This window comes from Physella acuta, unplaced genomic scaffold (genome assembly GCF_028476545.2).
Source record: "Physella acuta isolate Inbredline_101_S28 unplaced genomic scaffold, ASM2847654v3 ptg000227l, whole genome shotgun sequence".
In the NCBI taxonomy this organism is placed as follows: domain Eukaryota; kingdom Metazoa; phylum Mollusca; class Gastropoda; family Physidae; genus Physella; species Physella acuta.
This window is the reverse complement of record NW_026731746.1, coordinates 201890-225744: the sequence shown is the minus strand read 5'-3', so window position 1 is coordinate 225744 and position 23855 is coordinate 201890. Positions and strand designations below refer to the sequence as shown.

General features: G+C 37.1%; 2 protein-coding genes across 4 annotated transcripts; one reads left to right on the top strand and one right to left on the bottom strand.

Moving 5' to 3' along the window:
* The first annotated feature begins 3010 nt into the window (after positions 1-3010).
* LOC131937992 (XK-related protein 6) lies at positions 3011-6247 on the top strand. Of its 2 annotated transcripts, XM_059295788.1 has the most exons (4): positions 3011-3061; positions 3601-4548; positions 4780-4988; positions 5450-6247. In XM_059295788.1, exons 2-4 carry the CDS (start codon positions 3668-3670, stop codon positions 6175-6177), a joined length of 1818 nt encoding a protein of 605 aa, XP_059151771.1. In that variant the 5' UTR covers positions 3011-3061; positions 3601-3667; the 3' UTR covers positions 6178-6247. The 2 variants fall into 2 exon arrangements, with proteins under 2 accessions (XP_059151771.1, XP_059151770.1); XM_059295787.1 differs by lacking the exon at positions 3011-3061 and having other exon boundaries at positions 3526-4548.
* Positions 6248-8039: 1792 nt separating this feature from the next.
* LOC131938010 (uncharacterized) lies at positions 8040-23181 on the bottom strand. Of its 2 annotated transcripts, XM_059295809.1 has the most exons (14): positions 23044-23180; positions 22830-22989; positions 22242-22412; positions 19503-19603; positions 17860-18001; positions 17150-17290; positions 16325-16421; positions 14582-14729; positions 14007-14152; positions 12876-13030; positions 12190-12277; positions 11748-11901; positions 10828-10945; positions 8040-9246 (listed from the first exon to the last, which is right to left on the bottom strand). In XM_059295809.1, exons 2-14 carry the CDS (start codon positions 22921-22923, stop codon positions 8966-8968), a joined length of 1836 nt encoding a protein of 611 aa, XP_059151792.1. In that variant the 5' UTR covers positions 22924-22989; positions 23044-23180; the 3' UTR covers positions 8040-8965. The 2 variants fall into 2 exon arrangements, with proteins under 2 accessions (XP_059151792.1, XP_059151791.1); XM_059295808.1 differs by having other exon boundaries at positions 22830-23181.
* Between the last annotated feature and the right edge of the window lie 674 nt (positions 23182-23855).

Here is a 23855-nt window from a genome sequence, read left to right as displayed (position 1 = left end):
TTAGATTTTAAGAATCAACAATTTCAAACATGTATGTTTTAGCAATTGTTTTATTTTCATTTGAAAAATAAAATTTCCGATTCATCCAGAGACAATTTTAGCAGTCTTTAATTTTATCTCTCTTGTTCTATTTTTCCAATTAATGTTTTTGACCCTTTTCAGGTCAAACAATATTTACAAACATAAAAACTGCAGCATATATTGGCCATAATAATTGCCCAAAAGTTTCAGCCCGGGGCCTCGCTTAAGCTTATTCCGTCCCTGATGGCTCTTCTCGAGGGCTTAGAGCGTTCGAGGGATGTATGGAGGCAACCCCACAGCGGTCTTGGTTTGCATTCGATGCCTTGATGAGTTGATCTGACCTCCTCCATCAATCGACCCTAAATAAGGCCGACTAACCAAATCCGCGTAGATCGATAACAGATACTACAATTTGATCTTGGTTTCATTTTCTAAACTTAACATTTTAATTAACGTCAAGTAGAATAAATAAAGTCAAAGAGAATGAATCATCCTTCACAAAAATTTTAAAAGTATACAAATGACTTCACTTTGTTCCTCTATTGCCAATTACTTCTCTTGATACATCACAATGTTTTTACTTCCCTTTATAAAAACATAACAACCGGGGGGGAACAATATTTTTTTATTAGTTTGTTTTGGTGTTGAAAAAAAAATTTGCATAATTAGCGTGGATTGATAAAAATGCAATGGGGTAGGTAAAACACGGATATTTTAAAATACTGCCTTTTATTTATTTTATACAATTTTAATTATTACTTCTAATTAATAACAGTTAAGAAGCCGCTCCTAGATGTCCTCTATGTTTACTTCTGTCTTTCGGTTTGCGGATAAGTTCGGGGTATTATAGTCGTTCACTAAATTGAATCAGGCGCCCACTGGCGCCCCGGCAGGTTTCGATAAGCCGGGACCTTCCCGTGAGCGCTATGGCGCCTGCGTTCGTTTTAAACAGTGTTATAGGCTATGGATATGTTGGGGTTTTATATACGTTTACTAAATTGTATCAGGCAGTTTCGCCGGCGCCCTGGCAGGGTGCAATTTAGACTGTGAACACTATGCGTTTATGTTTGCATTTAAGTTTGTGTTTATGTTATGCGTTATTGTTTGCGCTTAGGTTTGTGTTTTTGTTAATGTTTTTATTTTCGCGGCTTGGTTTGTATTTGCTTTGTGTTTGTAATTGTGTTTGCGTTGTGTTTGTGTTTGCGTTTTTTTTTGTGTTTTTGTTTGAAGTGTGTTTGAGGTTGTGTTTGCGTTGTGTTTGTGTTAGAGATTGTGTTTTTGTGGGTTTGTGTTTAGTTTTATTCTGTTCCCAAGTTGGTACATTTAAAAAAGTTTCACCGTAGTGGAGCTCAGGTATAAAGCTAGTATATATATATATATATATATATATATATATATATATATATATATATATATATATATATATATATATATATATATATATATATATATATATATATATATATATATATATATATATATATATACGTTTCAGTATTATCAGTTTATCATTACCGAGTATTTGTACACGTTTATAAATAATTAAATTTGTCTTTGTGTAATGTGATGTTTGAAGAAAACATGTACGTGTTAACCATTTTGACTCGTATTTATATTCTTACACAGACAACCTAAAGAACCAGCCCCCAAACCCCACCCCCACCCCTGCTTACACAACCGGTAAGGAATTCTTTTTTCATGGTTGAGTAACTTTTCCCAGTCTGGCTAACTGACCTACTTAGGTTGAAAATGTGTCGCAACACGGCATAACATTCCTGCATTAGGCAGGCTACAAGTACGTTATTTGAACGATCTGAGCGACTTCATGCTTCTATATATTATTATTCTTCAAGTCCTTAATTTATTGTGGTTTACATGAACAACACCTTGATATGAATATTCTTCAGGTGTGTTAACTTTTGTTCAGGTTTGTTAAGTTTTATTAGTAAGATACTTTCAAAATTTATATAAACAATGAAGTTCTTCTGACATTATGTTTGTATTACCGCTTTGATAGTTGCTGACTTGTCATATCTCCGTGTACTATATGTTGCTGATTGCCTCTATTTTTCATTGTGAAGTAATTCTCATATACCAGTTTATGTTCAATTATTTTGATACCGCTACTGCAGTGGGTTCTTTCTTCAAGTTTAACGTTGTTTTCCTTCTTTATTCATATCATGTTTCTCTTATTGAGTTCTTGATCTCAGTCTGTCTTTCCGTACTGTTTGTTTACTTGGTGTATCAACCATTGTAACGATTATGTTATCACTATTTAATTGATTCACAAAATCATTATTTGATACCAGACACAGTGATTTCTTTGTTCATTACTGTAATACCGCCTAGTAATACACGCCTCATGAAATCTTTGAAATCTTTGTTTTTACCATACGTGACTCTGTTGATATTATTTCTCATTTGATTCGCAAGTCTTATATGATATGCATGGACTCCTTTACTGCAATAAAAACACTTAGTTGAATTAGCATATTTGATTCTTTTGAAAAGCTTTGTTCCATAACGTATTCATTGTAAATTCTTGTATAATAAAGCTGATAATTTATATCTCTCCAATTGTGTACATCATCTTTAGATTTTTATTTTCTTTAATTGTGTCTTCCAATGGTAAACTGTAGTTTCTAATGATCGGTTGCTCATTAACGTCATTACAATCGATTTGTTTATCAGGTCCGTGATGTATTGAGCTCCCATTTTCATCACTTCTTCCATTTTGTTTGTCAAGCCTCCTTGAGATTTTTAAATTTTGATTCCACATCCAATACTATTACTCTTTCGGTTTCTCCAACTTTCTCATTGTTTCTGGTCAGTTTACCTGAACGCCTGTTTTGTAATTGTTATGCGCTACTGATTCTACACGTATTTAACTCCCTTTTGAATTGAGCCTCCCCTGAAAAATGTATTATGTAACCTTGTTTTTTCATATCTTCCAATAGGCTTAATATTTCACCGCCATAATGACATGACCTTATATATGTGGATGCCATTCAGCGACATGCTCAAGACATCAACTATCACAGTAATCATTTTATATTTACACACGTGATGTGTGTTTAGTTATTCAGGTTGAAAAAACTAGAACTGGAACATTCATAAAGTGTTTGTTTATATGAATTATAACACGTAGTTAAAACACAATTTCATGCCCGTTATGAGCAAAGTCACGCATATATCTGACACAGTTCAGCAACAAACTGGCGTGGTACACATTTCATGTAATACTAGTCTAGTTCTAACCACAGTCGCTGAGCTAATGTGTACAAAACTATTTGATTAATCGATAACCATTCGCTTTTGTCGGTCAGGCATTCAACAAACACACAAAGTTCCCACCAAAGTTAACTATCTTTTACATTTTCAAACCGCAAACAACTAACGCGAGGTAAAATATATACACCTAGGACTAGTAGCCGATTAAGGACATTTTGATGTATACACTAATTTGACCTACATTAAAACTTATACATATTGCTGATGTCATAGTAAACCCCAGTGCGCCTTTTTTATAGGTACAATGATCATACACAGTACTGATTCATATATATTTCTGTATTTCAGTGTTTGATGCTAATGACTCGATGAGTTCATTATGTGTCGGAATATTGTTTTATATTGTTAATGCAAAATGTCCAGATCTGGAGCTAGTTCATCATATATGTGCCGCTGTTCACAGCCCAAAACTGTTTTTTCAAGACGCCATGCAACCAATGACCAAAACTTCGATATTTACATCTTAGAGGATGCTGGCGTTGACTTTAGTGACAATGGTTCTGATGAAGAGAACGACGAAAGTAAAAACATCATTGATAAAAATAATCATGCTGTTTCAAATTTCTCTGGCCAAAATGGTACTACTCACAAATTACTCAAAGCTACCAACAATTTTGGTAAAAATAAAAATGGATTTGGTGATTCTGGTGACGATGCTCAATTGGATAACCAAAGTAGTGCTGCTTCAGCTCTTGTACCATATGGCAATGAGGAAGATCAAACAACTACGAGCTCTGCAAGCAAACGTGAGTCTTTTCCTGACACTGACCATGATGAAGTTGAAACATCTCGTGGCTTGAAAGACAGACCCGATGTAGCTTTGGCCAGAAGATCTGTAGATCCCCCTAGAAACAAAAGTGAAGTAAAAAAGCATGAACATAATTTCTTAATCAAAAATACACAAAACGACAAATCTGAAGAAACCGTTACATTTAACTGGTATAATATTTTAACGGGTGTGATATCCATCACTATATTTTGTTTTGATATAGGAACAGATATAAATTTAGCAGCAAGATACTTTAGGGAGGGGTTATGGAATTACGGGGCCGCGACAACAGCTTTAATTGTGATTCCTTCCTTGATTATATGTTTCCTTGGGCTCCACTGGTATCTGATTGATTACAAGAAAGAACAAAAATTTAAAAAGGAGAATAGAAAGGCGTATACTGTACCAGGATATGTGTGGTTTCTGCGTATTCTTTTTACGTTGCTGATGTGTGGACCGATTGTCAGGTAAATTGATTTAGAATTTATACTCATTCTAATTTTTCGAAGTAAAGCGCTTCAATATTGGTAGTTATATTTTATTTTCATTTTTTCTCCATTATTAAACATTAGTTACGGCATTTAAAGCAGAGAAACATATAGATTTTCCATAGTCAGTTTGTGCTGGTCATTACTTTGTGTTATGCTAAACAGAAAAATGCCAATTTTCCTTAACAATCTGACAATTTTTTCCCCAAGAAATGTTGAGTATCTGTACTATGGTTATAACAGTCAAAATAAAAAGTTATCTACCAGAGAGCGTAAAAGATTCCAGAGATTGATGATGTATGAGGATGTTGATAGCTGCCTGCTTGGGCTATTTGAAAGCTTCTTGGAATCAGCACCCCAGTTAATTTTGCAACTGTATATTGCTAATGAACTCATACAACAAGGTGATATTGTTGGATGTAAGTCAATCTACATTTTCTGTAGGCAATCTCTGGTTTATTAGGGAATAATTAGCCACACTTGGATAATCTTTAAAATTAATTGCCCGAGGTATAGAAAAAAAAACTTCATTTCCGATCAGACTTACATTTTTCAACCTGCCTAAGCTCCCTTTTAGTTATTCAATTCCAGTCACTAAAGAAAGCCTTCTAAATAAAATTATTTTCTTGAGCTAAAAATTGTGTTTTCCAGTTAATTTTTTTGTCACCATTAGGTAAAAGTTGTGTTCATGGTGTACGAATTTTAGCTCAAATATCCTTTACTCAATTTACTGTGTAGTTTTAAAAAATCGAATTGCTAGAACTGAAGTAAATAAACTACAAACTTCAACTGCAATAAACCATTTTACAAGGCTTAATAAATGAGATTAATGTAACAATAATATTACCTATAAACTAAGTAATTTATTTTTAAATTTAAGCATCAGGTCGAGCTATAGTCCTGCTGTCTTCATGGGGAAGCTTGGCTGTATCACACACATCATATCAGAGGTCTCTACGAAGCTCAAATGATGAAAAAGCTAAGATGAGCATCATCAGTCTCCCTTTTTATTTCATATGGAGAGCCAGCGAGATTGGAGGTCGTGTGCTGTGTATCGCCATGTTCGCCTCAGCTTTTGACCTTTGGGTGTTTGGACCACTAATTTTTCACTGGGTTTTGATGTCCAGCTGGCTGGTTGTACAGAATACGACATTCTACAAAAATGTCTGTCTGGAAAAAGTCTTCAATATCATCTGCGGCTACGTCATGGTCTTCTGTTTTCTCAACCTACGAGATGGCCAGACAAGATTCCGTGTCATTTTGTTTTATTTTAGTGTCTATGTTGAGAACTTTCTTATGCTGGCTCTATGGTTTAAATTCACCAAAGACGTAGGTGGTTGGCTTCATCAATGGGGCCTGATCGTAGTTCTGATCCTGTTCGTGTTTCATGTTGTCTTTCAGTTGTTGTATTACTGGTTTTTTCACCCCACAAAAAACATCAAGATGTGTTTGCCTTGTGACCGGTTTGTTCTCTACAGCTCCATCTGTCATGATCTCCAGCCACATGACGACAAATCTGCTGAAGTTAACCATACTGTTGCAGAGATAATTGTTGATGAACCAAAGCCAGCTAATGTAAAAAATCAGGATCTTGTGTCCCAAGTATAATGTTAATTAACTTTGTTTAATTAGACCAACTATTAAAGCGGTTAGATAGCTTTTTTAGCTCATGACTTGTTCACACAAATTAAATATTTAACACCAGTTAACATTTTAAAAAATATTTTAAAACAATTTGAATAATATCAGCACCGTCTACACTTTAATATTGTTTATAATTGCAATATTATCAGAACTATTACAAAAGCTTTCGATGGACCAATTTATTTTGTATCGAAAATTCCAGGCATAAAATAGATGTTCTAACTGAAGTTTTTTAACCTACAGATTACTCACTGTCAGCAAATATTTGCTGCACTATAACCCATGTTGTTTTAAAAAAAAAAGTTTTTACTCAAAACTCACAACTCTTGGGCTTTTACTATTTGATTTGATTTTGTTACTTATTCTCTAATTATTGATTTTTTTCCATTAAAACAACATAAATAAAATGATCTTGTGAATAGAGGTTTAATTTATGTTGTTAAGTTATTTGTTTCCTTTAACTTTATGTCAATTTATGTTAAGTTTATGTAAGCTAATGTAAACAACAACTGCTAGTATGAAAGTTGTAGCATGTTACATACTATGTGTGAATACTGTTTATATACACCAGGGGTCTCCAAACTTTTCAGCCCGAGGGCCGCATTAACTAACAAATATTAGTTCGGGGGCCAGAGTTTCTTCCAGGCATCTTATTGGGGTGGCATTTTTCCTCAGCCACCTACAACAAACTTTTTTTTTCCGTGGACTAAAAGATCTCCGAGGGCCGTAGTTTGGAGACCCCTGATATACACCATCAACAAGATTGAGATCAGCTGAATCATGAACTGATTTACATGTAGAAAGGCCATTTTTGTTGTACATTCTACTTTATTTTTAAAAATACCAAAAGATGGATTTTTAACTTTACTAAAGGGACGTTTATTGTTTAAAGTTTATTATTATCGAATTAACAAAAATTACTTATCTGAACTGTAGAAAATGTAGTATCTATAAATTACTATAAAAACGTTATCATCTTCTAGTATTATAATCCTAAGGGTGTTATTTTTTTAAACTGTAAACATGTATGTTATGTATTTATTATTTACATATGTCTTTCAATTGAAATTAAATTTGTTGTAATATATGTTCTATGTTAACACGTTTTTTTAGACACAAGTTATGATTGTTTATATTTGAATGTACTTTGGACGTTAAAAAAGCACTATTTAGTTTATGAGAACCAAGTATACCAATATTCTGTGCTGTTTTAACAATTCCAAAAGTGTATGTTTTAGCAATTGTTTTAACAATTTCAAAAGTGTATGTTTTAACAATTGTTTTAAAAAAGTTATAATTTTCCATATCTTTAGAGACAATTAACGCTGGCTTTAATTTGATCTCTCCTGCTCCATGTTTCCGATTCAAGTTTTTTACCCTGTTCAGGTCAGACACTATTGGCAAACACAATATCTCATGATATTGGCCATAATGGCTGCCCAAAACCAGTTTGGGCCTTAAATTTGGCGTTTTGCTCAAAACCATCATAGAATAGATGTTGAGGAAGGTCTTTCACTTTTTTTTTCTTAGGAAAAATTTATATAATACAGGACCAGATGTTATTCTTAGCGTGGGGGGGGGGGGGATGTGAGGGTACCCAGCCAGTCCCGTGACAGTATTTATCTCAAGCGATTACTCAATCAGCCTCATTACATCGGTGAACTAGTTGTCACGGTCTGCTGGTTTCTACGGGCGTTAAGAAAGGGCAGATAACTCTTGTTTAGCGATCGCGACCAAACGATTGCCAATTAGCACTAAGAAAAAAAAACCACAGAAAATAAATCACTCACTGTTTTCAAGTAAAAAGAGTAATCACAACAAATGAGTATAAATGTACATGTTTATTTAACAGATTAAAACGATTGATAAAAACATAATTAAAACAGTGTAATCGGCGTGCGTGTATGGCCGGTTTACATGAGCTGTAAGCTTGAAACATCTACAGTAAAACATTTCTAAAAGTGAATGGACTTGAGAAGGTGAAAGTTACAAGCATGTTCTAGATACACCCGCCTTCTGTCATAGAAAAAAAACAACATTTCTGAGTCTTAAAGAAAATATTTAATTTGGCGTCAAGCAAAGTGGTGTGTGTGTGTGTGGGTAGGTTGAAGGGGAGGATGGTCTAAATTTTTTTTTTATAACTGGTCAGGGGTTTGAAAAAATAATTTGCATTTCTTGAAAAAAAAAATGTCCAAAATAAATAATTCAAATATTGATAATTTTGGGTTTCATAAGGAGGAGATGGCGTAAATATTAATACTATTATATCTATTAATATCTATTTTGACGACTTTTAACAGTGTTGAGGGGGTTGATGAGGGTTGGGAGATTTAGGGGGTTGGGGGCACTCAACACAATCAACTAACTCACCTCATTCATGGACGATATCCTACTCCTCTTTCAATTAAACTGGTAATAACCACTTTACCGTAAATTTAGAGAAGGCATTTTAAACAAAACAAATACTACTAGAACTTAACTTTTTGTTATTTTTACTGGCTTGAAATATTTGTTAGCATATGTATGATAAAAATGAATGTACAAATGTGATTCAAGGTATGTAAAAGACATATATATATATATATATATATATATATATATATATATATATATATATATATATATATATATATATATATATATATATATATATATATATATATATATATGTCTTCAAATAAAAATAAAAATAAAAACATTGATAAGATTTAAAAACTAAAAATTTGATGAAACTGAAAGTTTAAAGATTTGACTAAGGACAGACGTAATCTTTGTCTTTGAGTGGCTTCCTGCAGCCGCAGTTGAGGAACTTATCACGTGACCGACTCCCCTCTATCTCCCGCCTCACGTTCTCTACAGACTTGCGGAGGGTGTGGAGGAAGGAGACATACATGATGAGGAAGATGAGGAGGAGGAGGAGGAAGAGGCCGCAGGTCACGGGGTTGATGTACATCAGGTAGCTCCAGTGGTGCTCGCCCGGCATGTGGTGCTGTTTGTGCTGGTTCGAGTCCACGCTGGCGGCAGGCTTGTGATCTGAGAGAAGTAATTTGATTGGTTTGTTGAGTCACGTGATTTGGTTGGTTTGTTGAGTCACGTGATTTGGTTGGTTTGTTGAGTCACGTGATTTGGTTGGTTTGTTGAGTCACGCGATTTGATTGGGTTGTTGAGTCACGCGATTTGGTTGGTTTGTTGAGTCACGTGATTTGGTTGGTTTGTTGAGTCACGTGATTTGGTTGGTTTGTTGAGTCACGCGATTTGATTGGTTTGTTGAGTCACGTGATTTGGTTGGTTTGTTGAGTCACGTAATTTAAAGACCATGCTCGAAACATACATTTATAAAGTAAACTATGCCTTAAATTTAGCATTTTTTAAAAAAAATTCTTTAAAACCTATTTAATTATTGTATTTTTTTTTCACCAATGATTATAATCGAGTATAAGATATTAGTAAAGAACAGCTTTTAAATTGGGGAAATCACTCTTCGAGTTTTTACTTTCTCGTATATACGAAGTATAGAGAAAGTCTTGTAATCGTGCAAAAAAAAAAATCGAGATTTTTGCAAATCTCGACGTTTTACATCTCACTGATACGGAAAAACATAATTTTGCAATCTTGTCCGTATGTCTGTGTGTCTGTGTGTGTGTGTGTGTGTGTGTGTCCGTGTGTAAACACGATAACTTGAGTACCGTTACAGCTAGGTTGATGAAATTTCATATACAAGTATTTTATCAAAATCGTAGATCCGTATCAACTTTTGAGCGATTTCGGATAACCGGAAGTGGTACTTTTTCTACTTTGAATTTTTCAAAAGCCTATAACTTGAGTACTATTTCAGATAGATAAATGAAATTTGATATGTAAGTAAAAGATCTAATTCTCTACCTTCTGTCAAATTTTGAGAATTTTTCGTTGACCGGAAGTACTTATTTACGCTACTTCCGATTTCTCAAAAAATTAATGTAAATTTTAAAAGTACTAATAATATTGCGCACTATTATGCGCTTTTTTATTCGCGTTCACATGGTGTGCAATTAATTTGTCTACGAGATTTTATTCTATTTTTAAAACTTTAAGTATTTAAAATGGATTAAAAATCATGTCTAGAAGTCTATAGCCCGAGTTCCCATCCCCTGTTATTTTATATAAGAATATTCGAGAAAGTTTAGGGGAGATCACTCCCGGTTTATTTAACCATTTGTAATCAGCTGTTTTAAAACTAGCACACTCACTTATCTTTACTTTGTTTCCTGAACACAAACTAGGTCTAGATCTATAAATTCTGGCAGTTCTAGCAGTCTAGTAAAATATTAGAGAGTATGTTGCCACCCACGTGACTTGTAGTGTGGATAGCAGGTTAAGAGTGAGTACCAGGACCTACCCAGTGTTTCTTCCAGAATTTTTTCTCCGGGCGGGGGGGGGGGGGGGGTGCGGACACTGTTAAATATATGTAGTTTCTATATAAATTTCATTTTGTTGGAAGGGGGGGGGTGGTGGTAAGCTTTCTTGGGGGTGGGGGGCTGAGCCCTCTCTGAAGGGAATCCTGAAAGAAACTCTGGACATTACTGTCGTGTGAGTACAGAGACCTACCTGCCGTGTGAGTACACTAACACCTACCTGCAGTATTGTGTGAGTGCACACTGGGCAGGACCCTGATGGTCTTGCTGGTGGCGTGTTCAGCTGTTCTCTCGCCACTGGCCGCGTCACGACGGTGTCGGGTAGGTTCTCTACAGCCCTGTCGTATAGTGAGAAAAACAAGCTTAGATACAAAGTTCTTCTATAGCCCTGTCGTATAGCGAGAAAAAATCAAATTTAGATACAAAGTTCTTCTATAGCCCTGTCGTATAGCGAGAAAAAAATCAAATTTAGATACAACGGTCTTCTATAGCCCTGTCATATAGCGAGAAGAAAGCCAAATGATCAATAAATAAGCAGTTCAGCACATAATAAAAAAAAAGTTTTTTGTGGGTAAAGTCCGAGTCTTTTTTTCCCCATCAGTTGATATTAAAATAAACCAGGGTCACCAGTTTATTTTAAAAAATACGCATTCGAGCGTGAAATTCCACGTAGCAGGTGAAGTAGAGTTCACCCATTTTAATACCCTCGGCATGTGAAGGAATAATGTGATCAGCACTATGCCCAACCTTCTCTACTTTCACATTAAAGAAATATATTTTGGTTTACAAAAACCATTTCAAATAAAAGAAATCAAATATTTAAAATGCAAAATTTAAAACAACATCGGTTGTTTTACAGCAATTACATACCATGCAAGCAGTTCAAGAACTGCAATTAATTAAATGCCATGCTAAAAAACCAGGCTGGTGTTGATATTATTCTTTTTTTTTGTACGCACTGAAAATTATTTCTCATCATTGTATTCTTCACGAATAGAAAAATATATTTTTGCTACCAATGATTGGCTAATTATTTCTGAGGCCAACCATTGGGCCTACAAGTCAACCTTGACCTAGTTTGTCCTGTAAATGGACGGGATTTTAAAATTTGTATTAAAATCATTAACACAGGCCACTCACCACATTGCAGCTGTCGTCAAAACAGAAGTCAAACAGACACTGGAATAGGACGTCGTTAGAGCCTTCAAACGTGAACAAGGGAAACCACTGGGTAGCGATCGTGTGCGTGTCCTGCTTCATAAACACAGACACGGGCGAGTTCTGCTCTGCACACCTTAAAGGTTAAAAGAATATCATTAAAAAAACTCACATACAAGTTAGTATACTTTAATCGGAAATAAAATCTACAATTTCTTTCTGTGTTGGAAAAAAACAAATTGTTTACAAGAAAATTATTGGTCAAAGAGAGATAACCATGAGAATAAATAAAAAAGCATTTGACGTAGGAGTTATCTACCTTTTATTGCAACTATTCACTAATGCTTTCTATGGTTATCGTTTTAATAACAAATTTGTCCTTGTAACTATTAGATTTTTAAAACTCAGAAAAAATCTAACGAACCCGTCTGTATTGATGAGATGTATCGAACGTTTCCCATCTAAAGACTGCGCTATACAGTTGTAAGCCATGACACCTTTAAGCAGGGAATCTATAAGAGGATTAAATTAAAGGAATCACATACCACATTGAAATACGTGTACTTTAGGGCAATCAATTGTATATTAGTGAGATTTCTACAGTGAGATTAGTGAGATTTCTCTACCAAAAGATATTTAAAAATATAAAAAAAAACAACTTAAAATAATAAAAAAAATAAAAATACATATCACCATGAGGTGACACCATATATTATCACCATAAGGTGACACGATATATTATCACCATGAGGTGATACTATATATTATCACCATGAGGTGACACCATATATTATCACCATGAGGTGACACCATATAATATCACCATGAGGTGACACCATATATTATCACCATGAGGTGACACCATATAATATCACCATGAGGTGACACCATATATTATCACCATGAGGTGACACCATATATTATCACCATGAGGTGATACTATATATTATCACCATGAGGTGACACCATATAATATCACCATGAGGTGACACCATATAATATCACCATGAGGTGACACCATATAATATCACCATGAGGTGACACCATTAGGTGACACCATATACTATCACCACCCCCCCCCCCCCCTGGTACCACCCCCCCCCCCCTCACCTGTCAACAAACCAAACTTGATCTGAAGTTTGACCGACGACCCGATGACGCCCTCTGTTATCGGAAGTCCCGTGTAGGCGTCGACGACCTGGAGCATGACGTCATCATCCGTTGTCTCTGGTGCCACCTTCTGTTTTTTCATCTCAACCACCGAGCTGGTGACAGACAAACATACGTCACACAACTTCACATAACACGTCACACAACGTTATGTTACTTAATTTTTCTTGCTTCACAATTGTTTTGTATAATTAGTATTTCAAGACAAATTATAGCACCCAACGCATTTATTTAAAAAAAAAAACCAATGTTTTTTTTTTAATAAATTCAATACATTTAAAAACTTATTATTATACATGTTTTTTTTTTTATATTTGTTTTAATAAATTAATTTTTAATATTTTCGAAATTAGGAATGGAAAAAAAAATGTCGATATTATAGTTTAATTTTCCCCCGTTCCATTTTATCTTAATTAGGAAGTCACCGCACACAACTAAACATATATGCCATAATTCCTTATCAGTAGCTTGCGATCTCTAAACTAAAATTATCTGCTCTTTTTTATTCCATGGTCGGCTTGTAGGCGTTAAAACTCCGCAAATATAGCTATTAGCAGAAACCTATTTCTGTTACCCCGCGCCCTCCTCGCCACCTACCAGAGTTTCTTCCAGGCACCTCTTCGGGGGGGGGGGGGCAAAGCCCCCCCAAAAATTTTTTACCGCCCCCCCCCTCCCCGAACGAAATGAAATTTATATAATTTATATAGAAAATATATACTTTTAACAGTGTCCGCCCCCCCCCCCGAAGAAAGTTTATCGCCCCCCCGAAGATTTCAAGTTCCCCCCCCCCCCCGGAGAAAAAAGTCTGGAAGAAACACTGCCACCTACGTCATTGAATTTGATATTTAGTTTAATTTCTAATAAATAATATTTAATAACTAATTAGATTTAAAAATTAAACATCAATGCATTACCACGAAAACGAATTTACTTACAAAGAACGAAATAATTTCATTTGAAGGGAGTTAAAATTGGTAAACAAGTTAAAAATCTAAACAGCCAATAAAGAGCTTAGATTTATTAACAACAATAAAGTTTCTTTTTCTACCACAGTTCATCGTGTGATCTGACCTGCTAATGTTGTAGTCTTGTTCAATGGTCATCGTCTCGGCCTGCGTGAAGTTACACTGGATGGTCACCTGCACGTCGTTCTCCAGCAAGATGCCCTCGTTTTCCTGGATGACCAGTGTCCACTCGTACGTCGTGTTGTCGACACGCTAAGATGCAAGGGTCAAAATACCAGATCATAAACACAAAAAAATACAGACATGCAGTAGTTTAAAATAACAAAATTACTGCTCCGGAAAAAACAATCTAAAAATCGCACGTGATAATTTAATGAGTTTTAAGAACACTAAGGTTTTTTACCCTTATTTTGGTAAATGACAAGTTTTGATACTAAGACTAAGCGTTGTTTTGTTGTAACAGAGTGCACTCGTTTAGATTTAACGATGCTTTCACGCGCCTGAGAATCGCTAAGTAGTTTATCTCAGGAAGTTTGATTTGCAGGGCCCCTTTACAACCAAACATACATCTTGTTTAAAGAAAAGTTTTATTTATCTTCTACCCCCCCCCCCCCCCCATCTCTCCTCCATGCCATGACTTTATGACATCAGACAAAAAAAATAATCGAAAACCCTTTTTACCTCCCCTGCACATTTCCCATCATCCATCTGTGGTACGGTGTTGTCGTCCAGCAGGATGGAGATGACGTAGAGGTCAGCTGACCGGGTTATTTGGGTCTTCTTGCACCAGCTTGACCTTTCATAGTTTTTGTCAAGGCCGTAGATCGAGCTGGGGAAAGATATATCGGTATTCAGCCATTTTCTACCAGCAACAATGTCGACAGTCATCCAATGTCGACAGTCATCCAATGTCGACAGTCATCCAATGTCGACAGTCATCCAATGTCGACAGTCATCCAATGTCGACAGTCATCCAATGTCGACAGTCATCCAATGTCGACAGTCATCCAATGTCGACAGTCATCCAATGTCGACAGTCATCCAATGTCGACAGTCATCCAATGTCGACAGTCATCCAATGTCGACAGTCATCCAATGTCGACAGTCATCCAATGTCGACAGTCATCCAATGTCGACAGTCATCCAATGTCGACAGTCATCCAATGTCGACAGTCATCCAATGTCGACAGTCATCCAATGTCGACAGTCATCCAATGTCGACAGTCATCCAATGTCGACAGTCATCCAATGTCGACAGTCATCCAATGTCGACAGTCATCCAATGTCGACAGTCATCCCACCAGCAACAATGTCGACAGTCATCCCACCAGCAACAATGTCGACAGTCATCCCACCAGCAACAATGTCGACAGTCATCCCACCAGCAACAATGTCGACAGTCATCCCACCAGCAACAATGTCGACAGTCATCCCACCAGCAACAATGTCGACAGTCATCCCACCAGCAACAATGTCGACAGTCATCCCACCAGCAACAATGTCGAAAGTCATTTCCCACTAATAAATGTGCTAATAGCCACCCATTTCCCACGATTAAAAAGGAAGTAGCACAACACTACTTTTAGTAAATTTGAGAATAAAGGTTTTTAAATGAGCTACCATTACTTAAGGGCTAGATATAAATTCAGTGTTTCTTTCAGACTTTTTTCTCTGGAGATGGGGGAGGGGGCGGACTGAATTTTCTGGGGAGTAGGGGGAGAGCGGACATTGGTAAAAGTATTTACTTTCTTTAAACATTCTATTTCGTACAGGGGGGGGGGGGGTAGCAGAGGCGTAGCGAGGGGGGCGGCGGGGGGGACATATGTCCCCGAGCGCCGACCTTAGGGGGGGGGGCGCCAAATTGAAAGTTTGAGGGGAGGGGGTGCAAATGAAAAGTTCGAGTGGGGGTGCAAATCGAAAGTTTGAGGAGGAGGGTGCAAATGAAAAGTTCGAGGGGGGTGGAAATCGAAAGTTTGTCCCCGGGCGCCGGGAAGGGTCGCTACGCCTCTGGGGGTTAGATGTGCTTGAAAAAAGCATTGCATACATTTAAGATTAGGAATAATCAGTTTTGGCAATGAATTAAGTGATAAAGTTTGCAACTAGGGCTGTTATTAGAATTAAGTTTTGAGTGTTTGTGATTCTGCAAGGTGTTGATAATAAATCAAAGGGCTCTAGTCTTCAAAGACACCATCAGAAATAATAAAACGTCGGAGACAAAAATATTATTAAAAAAAGCCTTTTATTTACATGCAATTCTTAAAGTTAAACGGTATGTTGATTTCTGTGGCGGCTAACTATTTTCCTAATAAATAATCTTTAAAATTGGTGTTTATTTAATTACTGAGATGTATACTATTTAAGATATGTAGATCTGATACTGTACAGGAAATAGGTTTACTAAATTACTGAGAGAAAATATTATACTTGTAAACAACTCCTTTTGTGTAGATCCTGATATAGACGTATTTCCCTTTATTTGGTGGATCAATGCAGTAGTATTTCACCTCAGGTTCTTGTTTCACTTTTTGAAGAAAGAAAAATACATTAGGTTGCAAACATATTGAAAAAAAAATTAACAAAATATTTGCGAATTAAATAAATTCACAACCAATCCTTATTTTCACTAAGGAGTGCTTTTTGCTTTGGCATTCGTTCGTTTTCTGAACGACAAACCAGCGGCGTTAAAACAATCACGGTGGTCAAGCAATTACATTTCTGGCACCCATTACTTTACCAATGAAAAAACCGACGATTCTAAAACTGTTACCATGGTCACACATGCCCTCCCCCCATGTAAGACTGTTACCTTGGCCACACCCCCATGTAAGACTGTTACCTTGGCCACACCCCCATGTAAGTCTGTTACCTTGGCCACACACCCCATGTAAGTCTGTTACCTTGGCCACACCCTCATGTAAGACTGTTACCTTGGCTACCCCCCTCCCAATGTAAGATTGTTACCTTGGCAACACATGCCCCCCCCCCCAAACTTACCTTGATCACACATGCCCCCCCCCAAACTTACTTTCATCACACATGCCCCCCCCCCCCACTTAAACTTACCTTGATCACACATGCCCCCCCCCCCCAAACGAACCTTGATCACACACCCCCCCCTCCAAAAAAAACTTACCTTGATCACACACGCCCCCCCCCTCCAAAAAAAACTTACCTTGATCACACACGCCCCCCCCCCCCCCAAAAAAAAACTTACCTTGATCACACATGCCCCCCCCCCCCCAAACTTACCTTGATCACACATGGCCCCCATCCAGCCAGGCTCACAGCCCCACAGGCACCGGTTCTCCTCCCTCTCCCGTCTGTTACACGGCTCCCCCTTACAGTGGCACTGTTGTTTGCACTTGCTGCCAAAAAATCCATCCTTGCATTCTTTGAATAAAAATTTGAGAAATTTGAAAAAAATTGAAATAACATGGAAAATACATTTTAAGACGGTATATAATCTAAGAATGCATTCAGGTTAAAGATTCTAAAATTAATTATACATTTAAATTCTACAAAGCTGACCCGATTCTGCGGTATAAAACAAAAGGACAGTCTTTTTTATACACAGTCGTTGGGCGTTTTCTTTTTATACACAGTCGTAGGTCGTTTTCTTTTTATACACAGTTGTCTGTCGTTTTCTTTTTATAGATTCGCTTTTTAGCCGGGCTATTGCCCTTTAATTATATTTACTCCAGCTTCCATTCTCTAGTCCCACACTCACCTGAATCCCACACTCACCTGATTCCCACACTCACCTGATTCCCACACTCACCTGAATCACACACTCTTCTGAATCACACACTCACCTGAATCCCACACTCTTCTGAATCACACACTCACCTGAATCCCACACTCACCTGAATCCCACACTCACCTGACTCCCACACTCACCTGAATCACACACTCACCCGTCTCCCACACTCACCTGACTCCCACACTTCTCTCACACTCACCTGAAGGCTTCTCACACATGAAGTAGTTCTCTGTCTCACACTCGTCCAACTCCAACTCTCCAGGCTCGTACGAGAAATAGCCGCACTGTTCCTTGAAGCTGACATACTCACGTGCAGTGTTGGGCAGACTGAAGAACTCCGCCTGGTTCAAGAAACATTCTGGTCAATTGTATATCCCGCTTAAATAAAGCTCAGTAGTGGCATTGGGCTAGTTTTGTATTTAGGGGTCGTCCATAAAAGACGCCACACTCGTAGGGGGGAGGGGGGTCCGTAATTTTGTGACGGTGTGTGATGAGGGGAAGGGGGGAAGGGTTCTGATGGTGCGACGTCACACTTTTGCATTATAAAAAAGCAATGTTAGGAATCGAATTTTAGACGTTATTTCACGTTTCAGAAAACTGTTTTAATTTGTAATAGGTATTGATTAAAATACTATATTTTGACCGAGTTCAGACAAGATTTTAGAAAAATATCGGTTTTAAGAAAAAATTCAACAGCAATTTTGAGAGGAGTTGTAGGCTGAGGTGTGACGTATTTTAGGGGGGGGGGGGTCTGGCTTTTTGTGACGACGTGTGACGGAGGGGAGGGGGAGGTAGAAATCGTACAAAATGCGTGACGTCATAATGGATGACCCCTTAGAATACGTTTGAGCAATTTAATCGTCCATTTAAACTTCGTCGAGTCGTTTGATAGTGCTAGAGAACTTCTTCTCGGATACAAATTAATAACGTATGTTGGTTTTCTTTATGTTTAGTTAGATGTACAGTATCTGCATTTAGCGAGAAGCTACTCAAAATGGCAGTTAATTTAAAAAAAATACATCACCAGTAACTTTAAATCAACACTCTCTTTAAAAAGCTGCTGCAGTAATCAACACATTCTTAACACAATTACTTCTGTAATCAACACATTCATAACACAATTACTTCTGTAATCAACACATTCATAACACAATTACTTCTGTAATCAACACATTCATAACACAATTACTTCTGTAATCAACACATTCATAACACAATTACTTCTGTAATCAACACATTCATAACACAATTACTTCTGTAATCAACACATTCATAACACAATTACTTCTGTAATCAACACACTCATAACACAATTACTTCTGTAATCAACACATTCATAACACAATTACTTCTGTAATCAACACACTCATAACACAATTACTTCTGTAATCAACACAGTCATAATACAATTACTTCTGTAATCAACACACTCATAGCACAATTACTTCTGTAATCAACACACTCATAACACAATTACTTCTGTAATCAACACACTCATAACACAATTACTTCTGTAATCAACACACTCATAACACAATTACTTCTGTAATCAACACACTCATAGCACAATTACTTCTGTAATCAACACACTCATAACACAATTACTTCTGTAATCAACACACTCATAACACAATTACTTCTGTAATCAACACACTCATAACACAATTACTTCTGTAACCAACACACACACACACACACACACAACAAAGTAGCTGCAGTAACCAATAAAGTACACAATTACTTCACACACACATCACACAATTTCTGAAGTATCCAACGCCCATCGCACAATTACTAAAGTAACCGAAACACAATTCACAGTTACTGCAGTAACCAACTTACTCTGCCGTCGCCTACTGTGCCAACCCACTTGAAGATCTTGTCGTAGCCCCGTTCTTTGTGGAGTCCGACCCAGAAATCTTGGGACCGTTTAGAGCCCACGTCTGGAATTTCAAGTGAACATTTGTTACAAATTCTATAAGGTATGCAGGGGCGGAACTACAGTGCCGCCAGACGGGGGGGGGGGGGGGGTTGGGAGGGCCCACGCCATTTAGGGGACCATAGCCGACCATAATAATTTTTTTATTGTTAAAAAAAAGTTCTTACATTTTTGACTTGACGGTAAAAGCTTTTGTAAATAACAAACAGATCTACTACAGTTGTGATGTTATACAGTAGCTAACACATGCTGTTGCGTAAAAAAAATATATGCATGAGCTGTAGTGTGAAAGATAGGCAAACGTTCAAAACACTTCCATGACTTATTTCCCTTTTTAAAAAAGTTAAATAGGGGTGCCCATAAGCTCCTTTTAATAGATTTGTACTAAACAAATTAAAAAGCAATTCCTTATCTTAATTATTATTTAAAAAAAATATACAAAATAAAGACTGACACAGCATAAAAAAGGAATATATTTAAAACAAATAATATAAATACATAAAAATATTATAAAAATAAACATAACACGAGAAACCATTACACATACAAAGCTTTCACTTTTTATATATTTTTTTGACCGCTCAAAAAAAAAAAAACATAAAAAAAAAAAAAAAAAAGAAAAAATTAAAATATGCATTCACACACATGACATATTGTAATTTGTTTAAATTGAGAAAAAAAAGAGGTTTTTTTTCAAAACCCGATAAGGCCAGAAATGAGTATCCAATGTTTGTATTCTGTATATATATATATATATATATATATATATATATATATATATATATATATATATATATATATATATATATATATATATATATATATATATAATTATGTCGGAGGGGGGCCCAGAAATTTTTTTTTGCGGGGTGGCCCTTTTTTTTCTAGTTCCGCCTCTGAACGTTTGTCTAGATATTTAAGGGGAATGTGTTACACATTCTATAACGTATGTCTGGAATTGTAAAGGGAAAATGTGTTACACATTCTATAACGTAAGTCTGGAATTGTAAAGGGAAAATGTGTTACACATTCTATAAAGTAAGTCTGGGATCGTAAAGGGAAAATGTGTTACACATTCTATAAAGTAAAACGGAATTGTACTAGGACAATGTACGGGAATATATTTTAGAATCCGCGCCCGGAAATTATTGTGGAACAATATTTTTACATACCACATTCTAGAACCCATCTCAGGAAATAGAGTCGGAGAAATGATTACAAGCACTCGTTTAAAACATAGATTTCAATCACGCAAGTTACACGTTTTCTACAGTTGTGAGACAAACTACACAATTAAATGAACAGAACCATTTCGTGTTTCTCCTGTTTATTCGTCCTACCCAAGTTAAACAATCCGAGTTACATTTATTGTCTTCAAACAAACATTCAGAATTGTATGTTTTTTATCCGACTTAAACATTACGTGTAATGGGCGACTAGAGTTTTCGTTCGGTTTGAAAAAAAAATAGTACGAAATTATATAGTTTAAACATTATTTTTTTCATAATACTGCTTCAATTTAAACTATTAACTAATCGTCATTACTAAACTTATCAAATAGTGTGTACAGAGTTTCTTAATTTCATTAGGGGTCGTCCATAAATAACGTCACACTCTTAGGGGGAGGGGGGAGGGGTTGTCCGTAACTTTGTGACGGTGTGTGACGAGGGGAAGGGGGGGGGGGGGGGTTCAGATGGTGCGACGTCATATTTTTGCAATATATAAAAGCCATGTTAGAAAACTAATTTTAGACGGTATTTCGGGTTTTAGAAAACTGTTTTAATAAATTGTAATAGGAATTGATTTAAATACTCTATATATTATATAGACAGAGTTCAGACAAGATTTTGGAAAAATATCGATGTTTTAAGAAAAATTCAACTGCAATATTGAGGGGGGTTGTAGGCTGAACTTTTCATTTGCACCCCCCTCAAACTTTCGATTTGCACCCCCCTTTGAACTTTTCATTTGCACCCCCCCCCCCTAAGGTCGGCGCCCGGGGACATATGTCCACCCGCCCCCCCCCCCTCGCTACGCCTCTGGGTGTGACGTCATTTTAGGGGGGTCTGGCTTTTATGACGACGTGTGACGGAGGGAGAGGGGGGAGTAAAAATCGTCAAAAAAGCGTGACGTCATTTATGGATGACCCTTTACTAAACTTATCAAATAGTCTGTACAGAGTTTCTTAATTTGATTACGGTATTATTTAACCAGCTGAAATCTGGCAGTGTGGGGCCCAACACTAAAGTCAGCATCGAACCCAACCCTGTGGTCAGCATCGAACCCAACCCTGTGGTCAGCATCGAACCCAACCCTAAAGTCAGCATCGAACCCAACCCTGTGGTCAGCATAGAACCCAACCCTGTGGTCAGCATCGAACCCAACCCTGTGGTCAGCATCGAACCCAACCCTGTGGTCAGCATCGAACCCAACCCTGTGGTCAGCATTGAACCCAACCCTGTGGTCAGCATCGAACCCAACCCTAAAGTCAGCATCGAACCCAACCCTGTGGTCAGCATCGAACCCAACCCTGTGGTCAGCATTGAACCCAACCCTGTGGTCAGCATCGAACCAACCCTGTGGTCAGCATCGAACCCAACCCTATGGTCTACCCCCCACAGCGGTACCACCCGGTTCCTTACTTCTCATGGCCGTGTGTTTCTTTGGTGTGATGTTCTTGACCAGCCCAGCCCCGGCCTTGACGCAGGTGGAGTTGGCGTCGTAGAAGGACTTGGTGCTGTTGCTTATGTAGAGACAGGTGATGTCCGGGCCTAGATCAACCAGGGCCCAGCCGTCGGGGCAGAAGGAGTTGTCTGAAAGCAAGATACAACATTTATAGTCGCATTGTTTTTATATAACATTTAGCTTACAAACACATCCCACAGTTTTTATATAACATTTATATAACATTTGGCCACAAGCAAATTTTTTTTTATAAAAGGATGTGACTTGACATATATGAGTAAATGAATAAAGCTAACTAAGAGTAAATGATTGTGAATTGACTTTGAAAAGTGAATAGGTGTAACTTTACCTTATTGAGTTAATGGATGTACTTTTACCGTATTGAGTTAATATATGTAACTTTACCTTATTGAGTGAATGGATGTAACATTACCTTATTGAGTTAATGGATGTAACTTTACCTTATTGAGTTAATGGATGTAACTTTACCTTATTGAGTTAATGGATGTAACTTTACCTTATTGAGTTAATGGATGTAACTTTACCTTTAGATGAAGGAAACGCGGACTGCAGATTGCACAGCACATTTCCCAATAAAAGCACGTCAAAAACAATAACAGCCAACAACGTCGCTCTCATCTTTAATCTTGTGATATGTCACCAAACTTCAAGTTAAACCCGGCTCATCAAACCTACAAGTTAAACCTGGCTCCTCAAAACTACAAGTTAAACCTGGCTCATCAAACCTACAAGTTAAACCTGGCTCATCAAACCTAACTGGACAAACCTAGCTCATGGAGCCTTCACATTAAAAGTCACAATAGAAATGACAAATCTGGTTTAAAAAATGCACTTGTTCGCGCATGCGCATGTGAGCAGTGACGGAAACTTGGTGGTCTCGTGTGATGCCAGCCAGTCACATGAAGGCTGCCCGGGTCACCGGAGAGCTCTTATCTCTCTCAACGTCATGACGCGGGCAAAAAAGGCTTTTCGGGACCCACACAGGGTTCATTTCAATGGTTCTCACATGTTCCGTCATGGGATCTTTCTGGTGTAGGAGAATTGAAGGTATCTTGCAACACGAAACCTGCCTTAGAAATTACAAAATGGAGAAATAAAATTTGGATATTTTATTTTATTGGTGGGCTTCACGATACACTTATGTTAGGAGTCAATGTAAACATATATAAGGTTATATTAGTAGACATATGAGGCATTTATTACTTAGTGAAATTTAAAAGAAGAAACAACTTTTAAATGAAAAAAGTTTTACGTTTTTACACAGCGCCCCCCCCCCCCCCCCACACACACACAGCAGATGTAAAAAAATGCACTTGTTTGGGGACAGCAACTCTTCTAGGAGAGACAACTCCAAAATCAAACAACTGCTGCTTTGTAGTTTGTTTTTAGTTGGACAAAGACTATGAAAGCAAATCCAAAAAGAAAAGCAGGGTGAAATCGGAGTCCAACTTATATGGCGCATAACCAGTTGACACGTATTCTTTATTGTGTTGAGGGGAATCCCTTCCAATATTAAAATTAAGAACGAAGAAGAAGAAGATTGCACATGA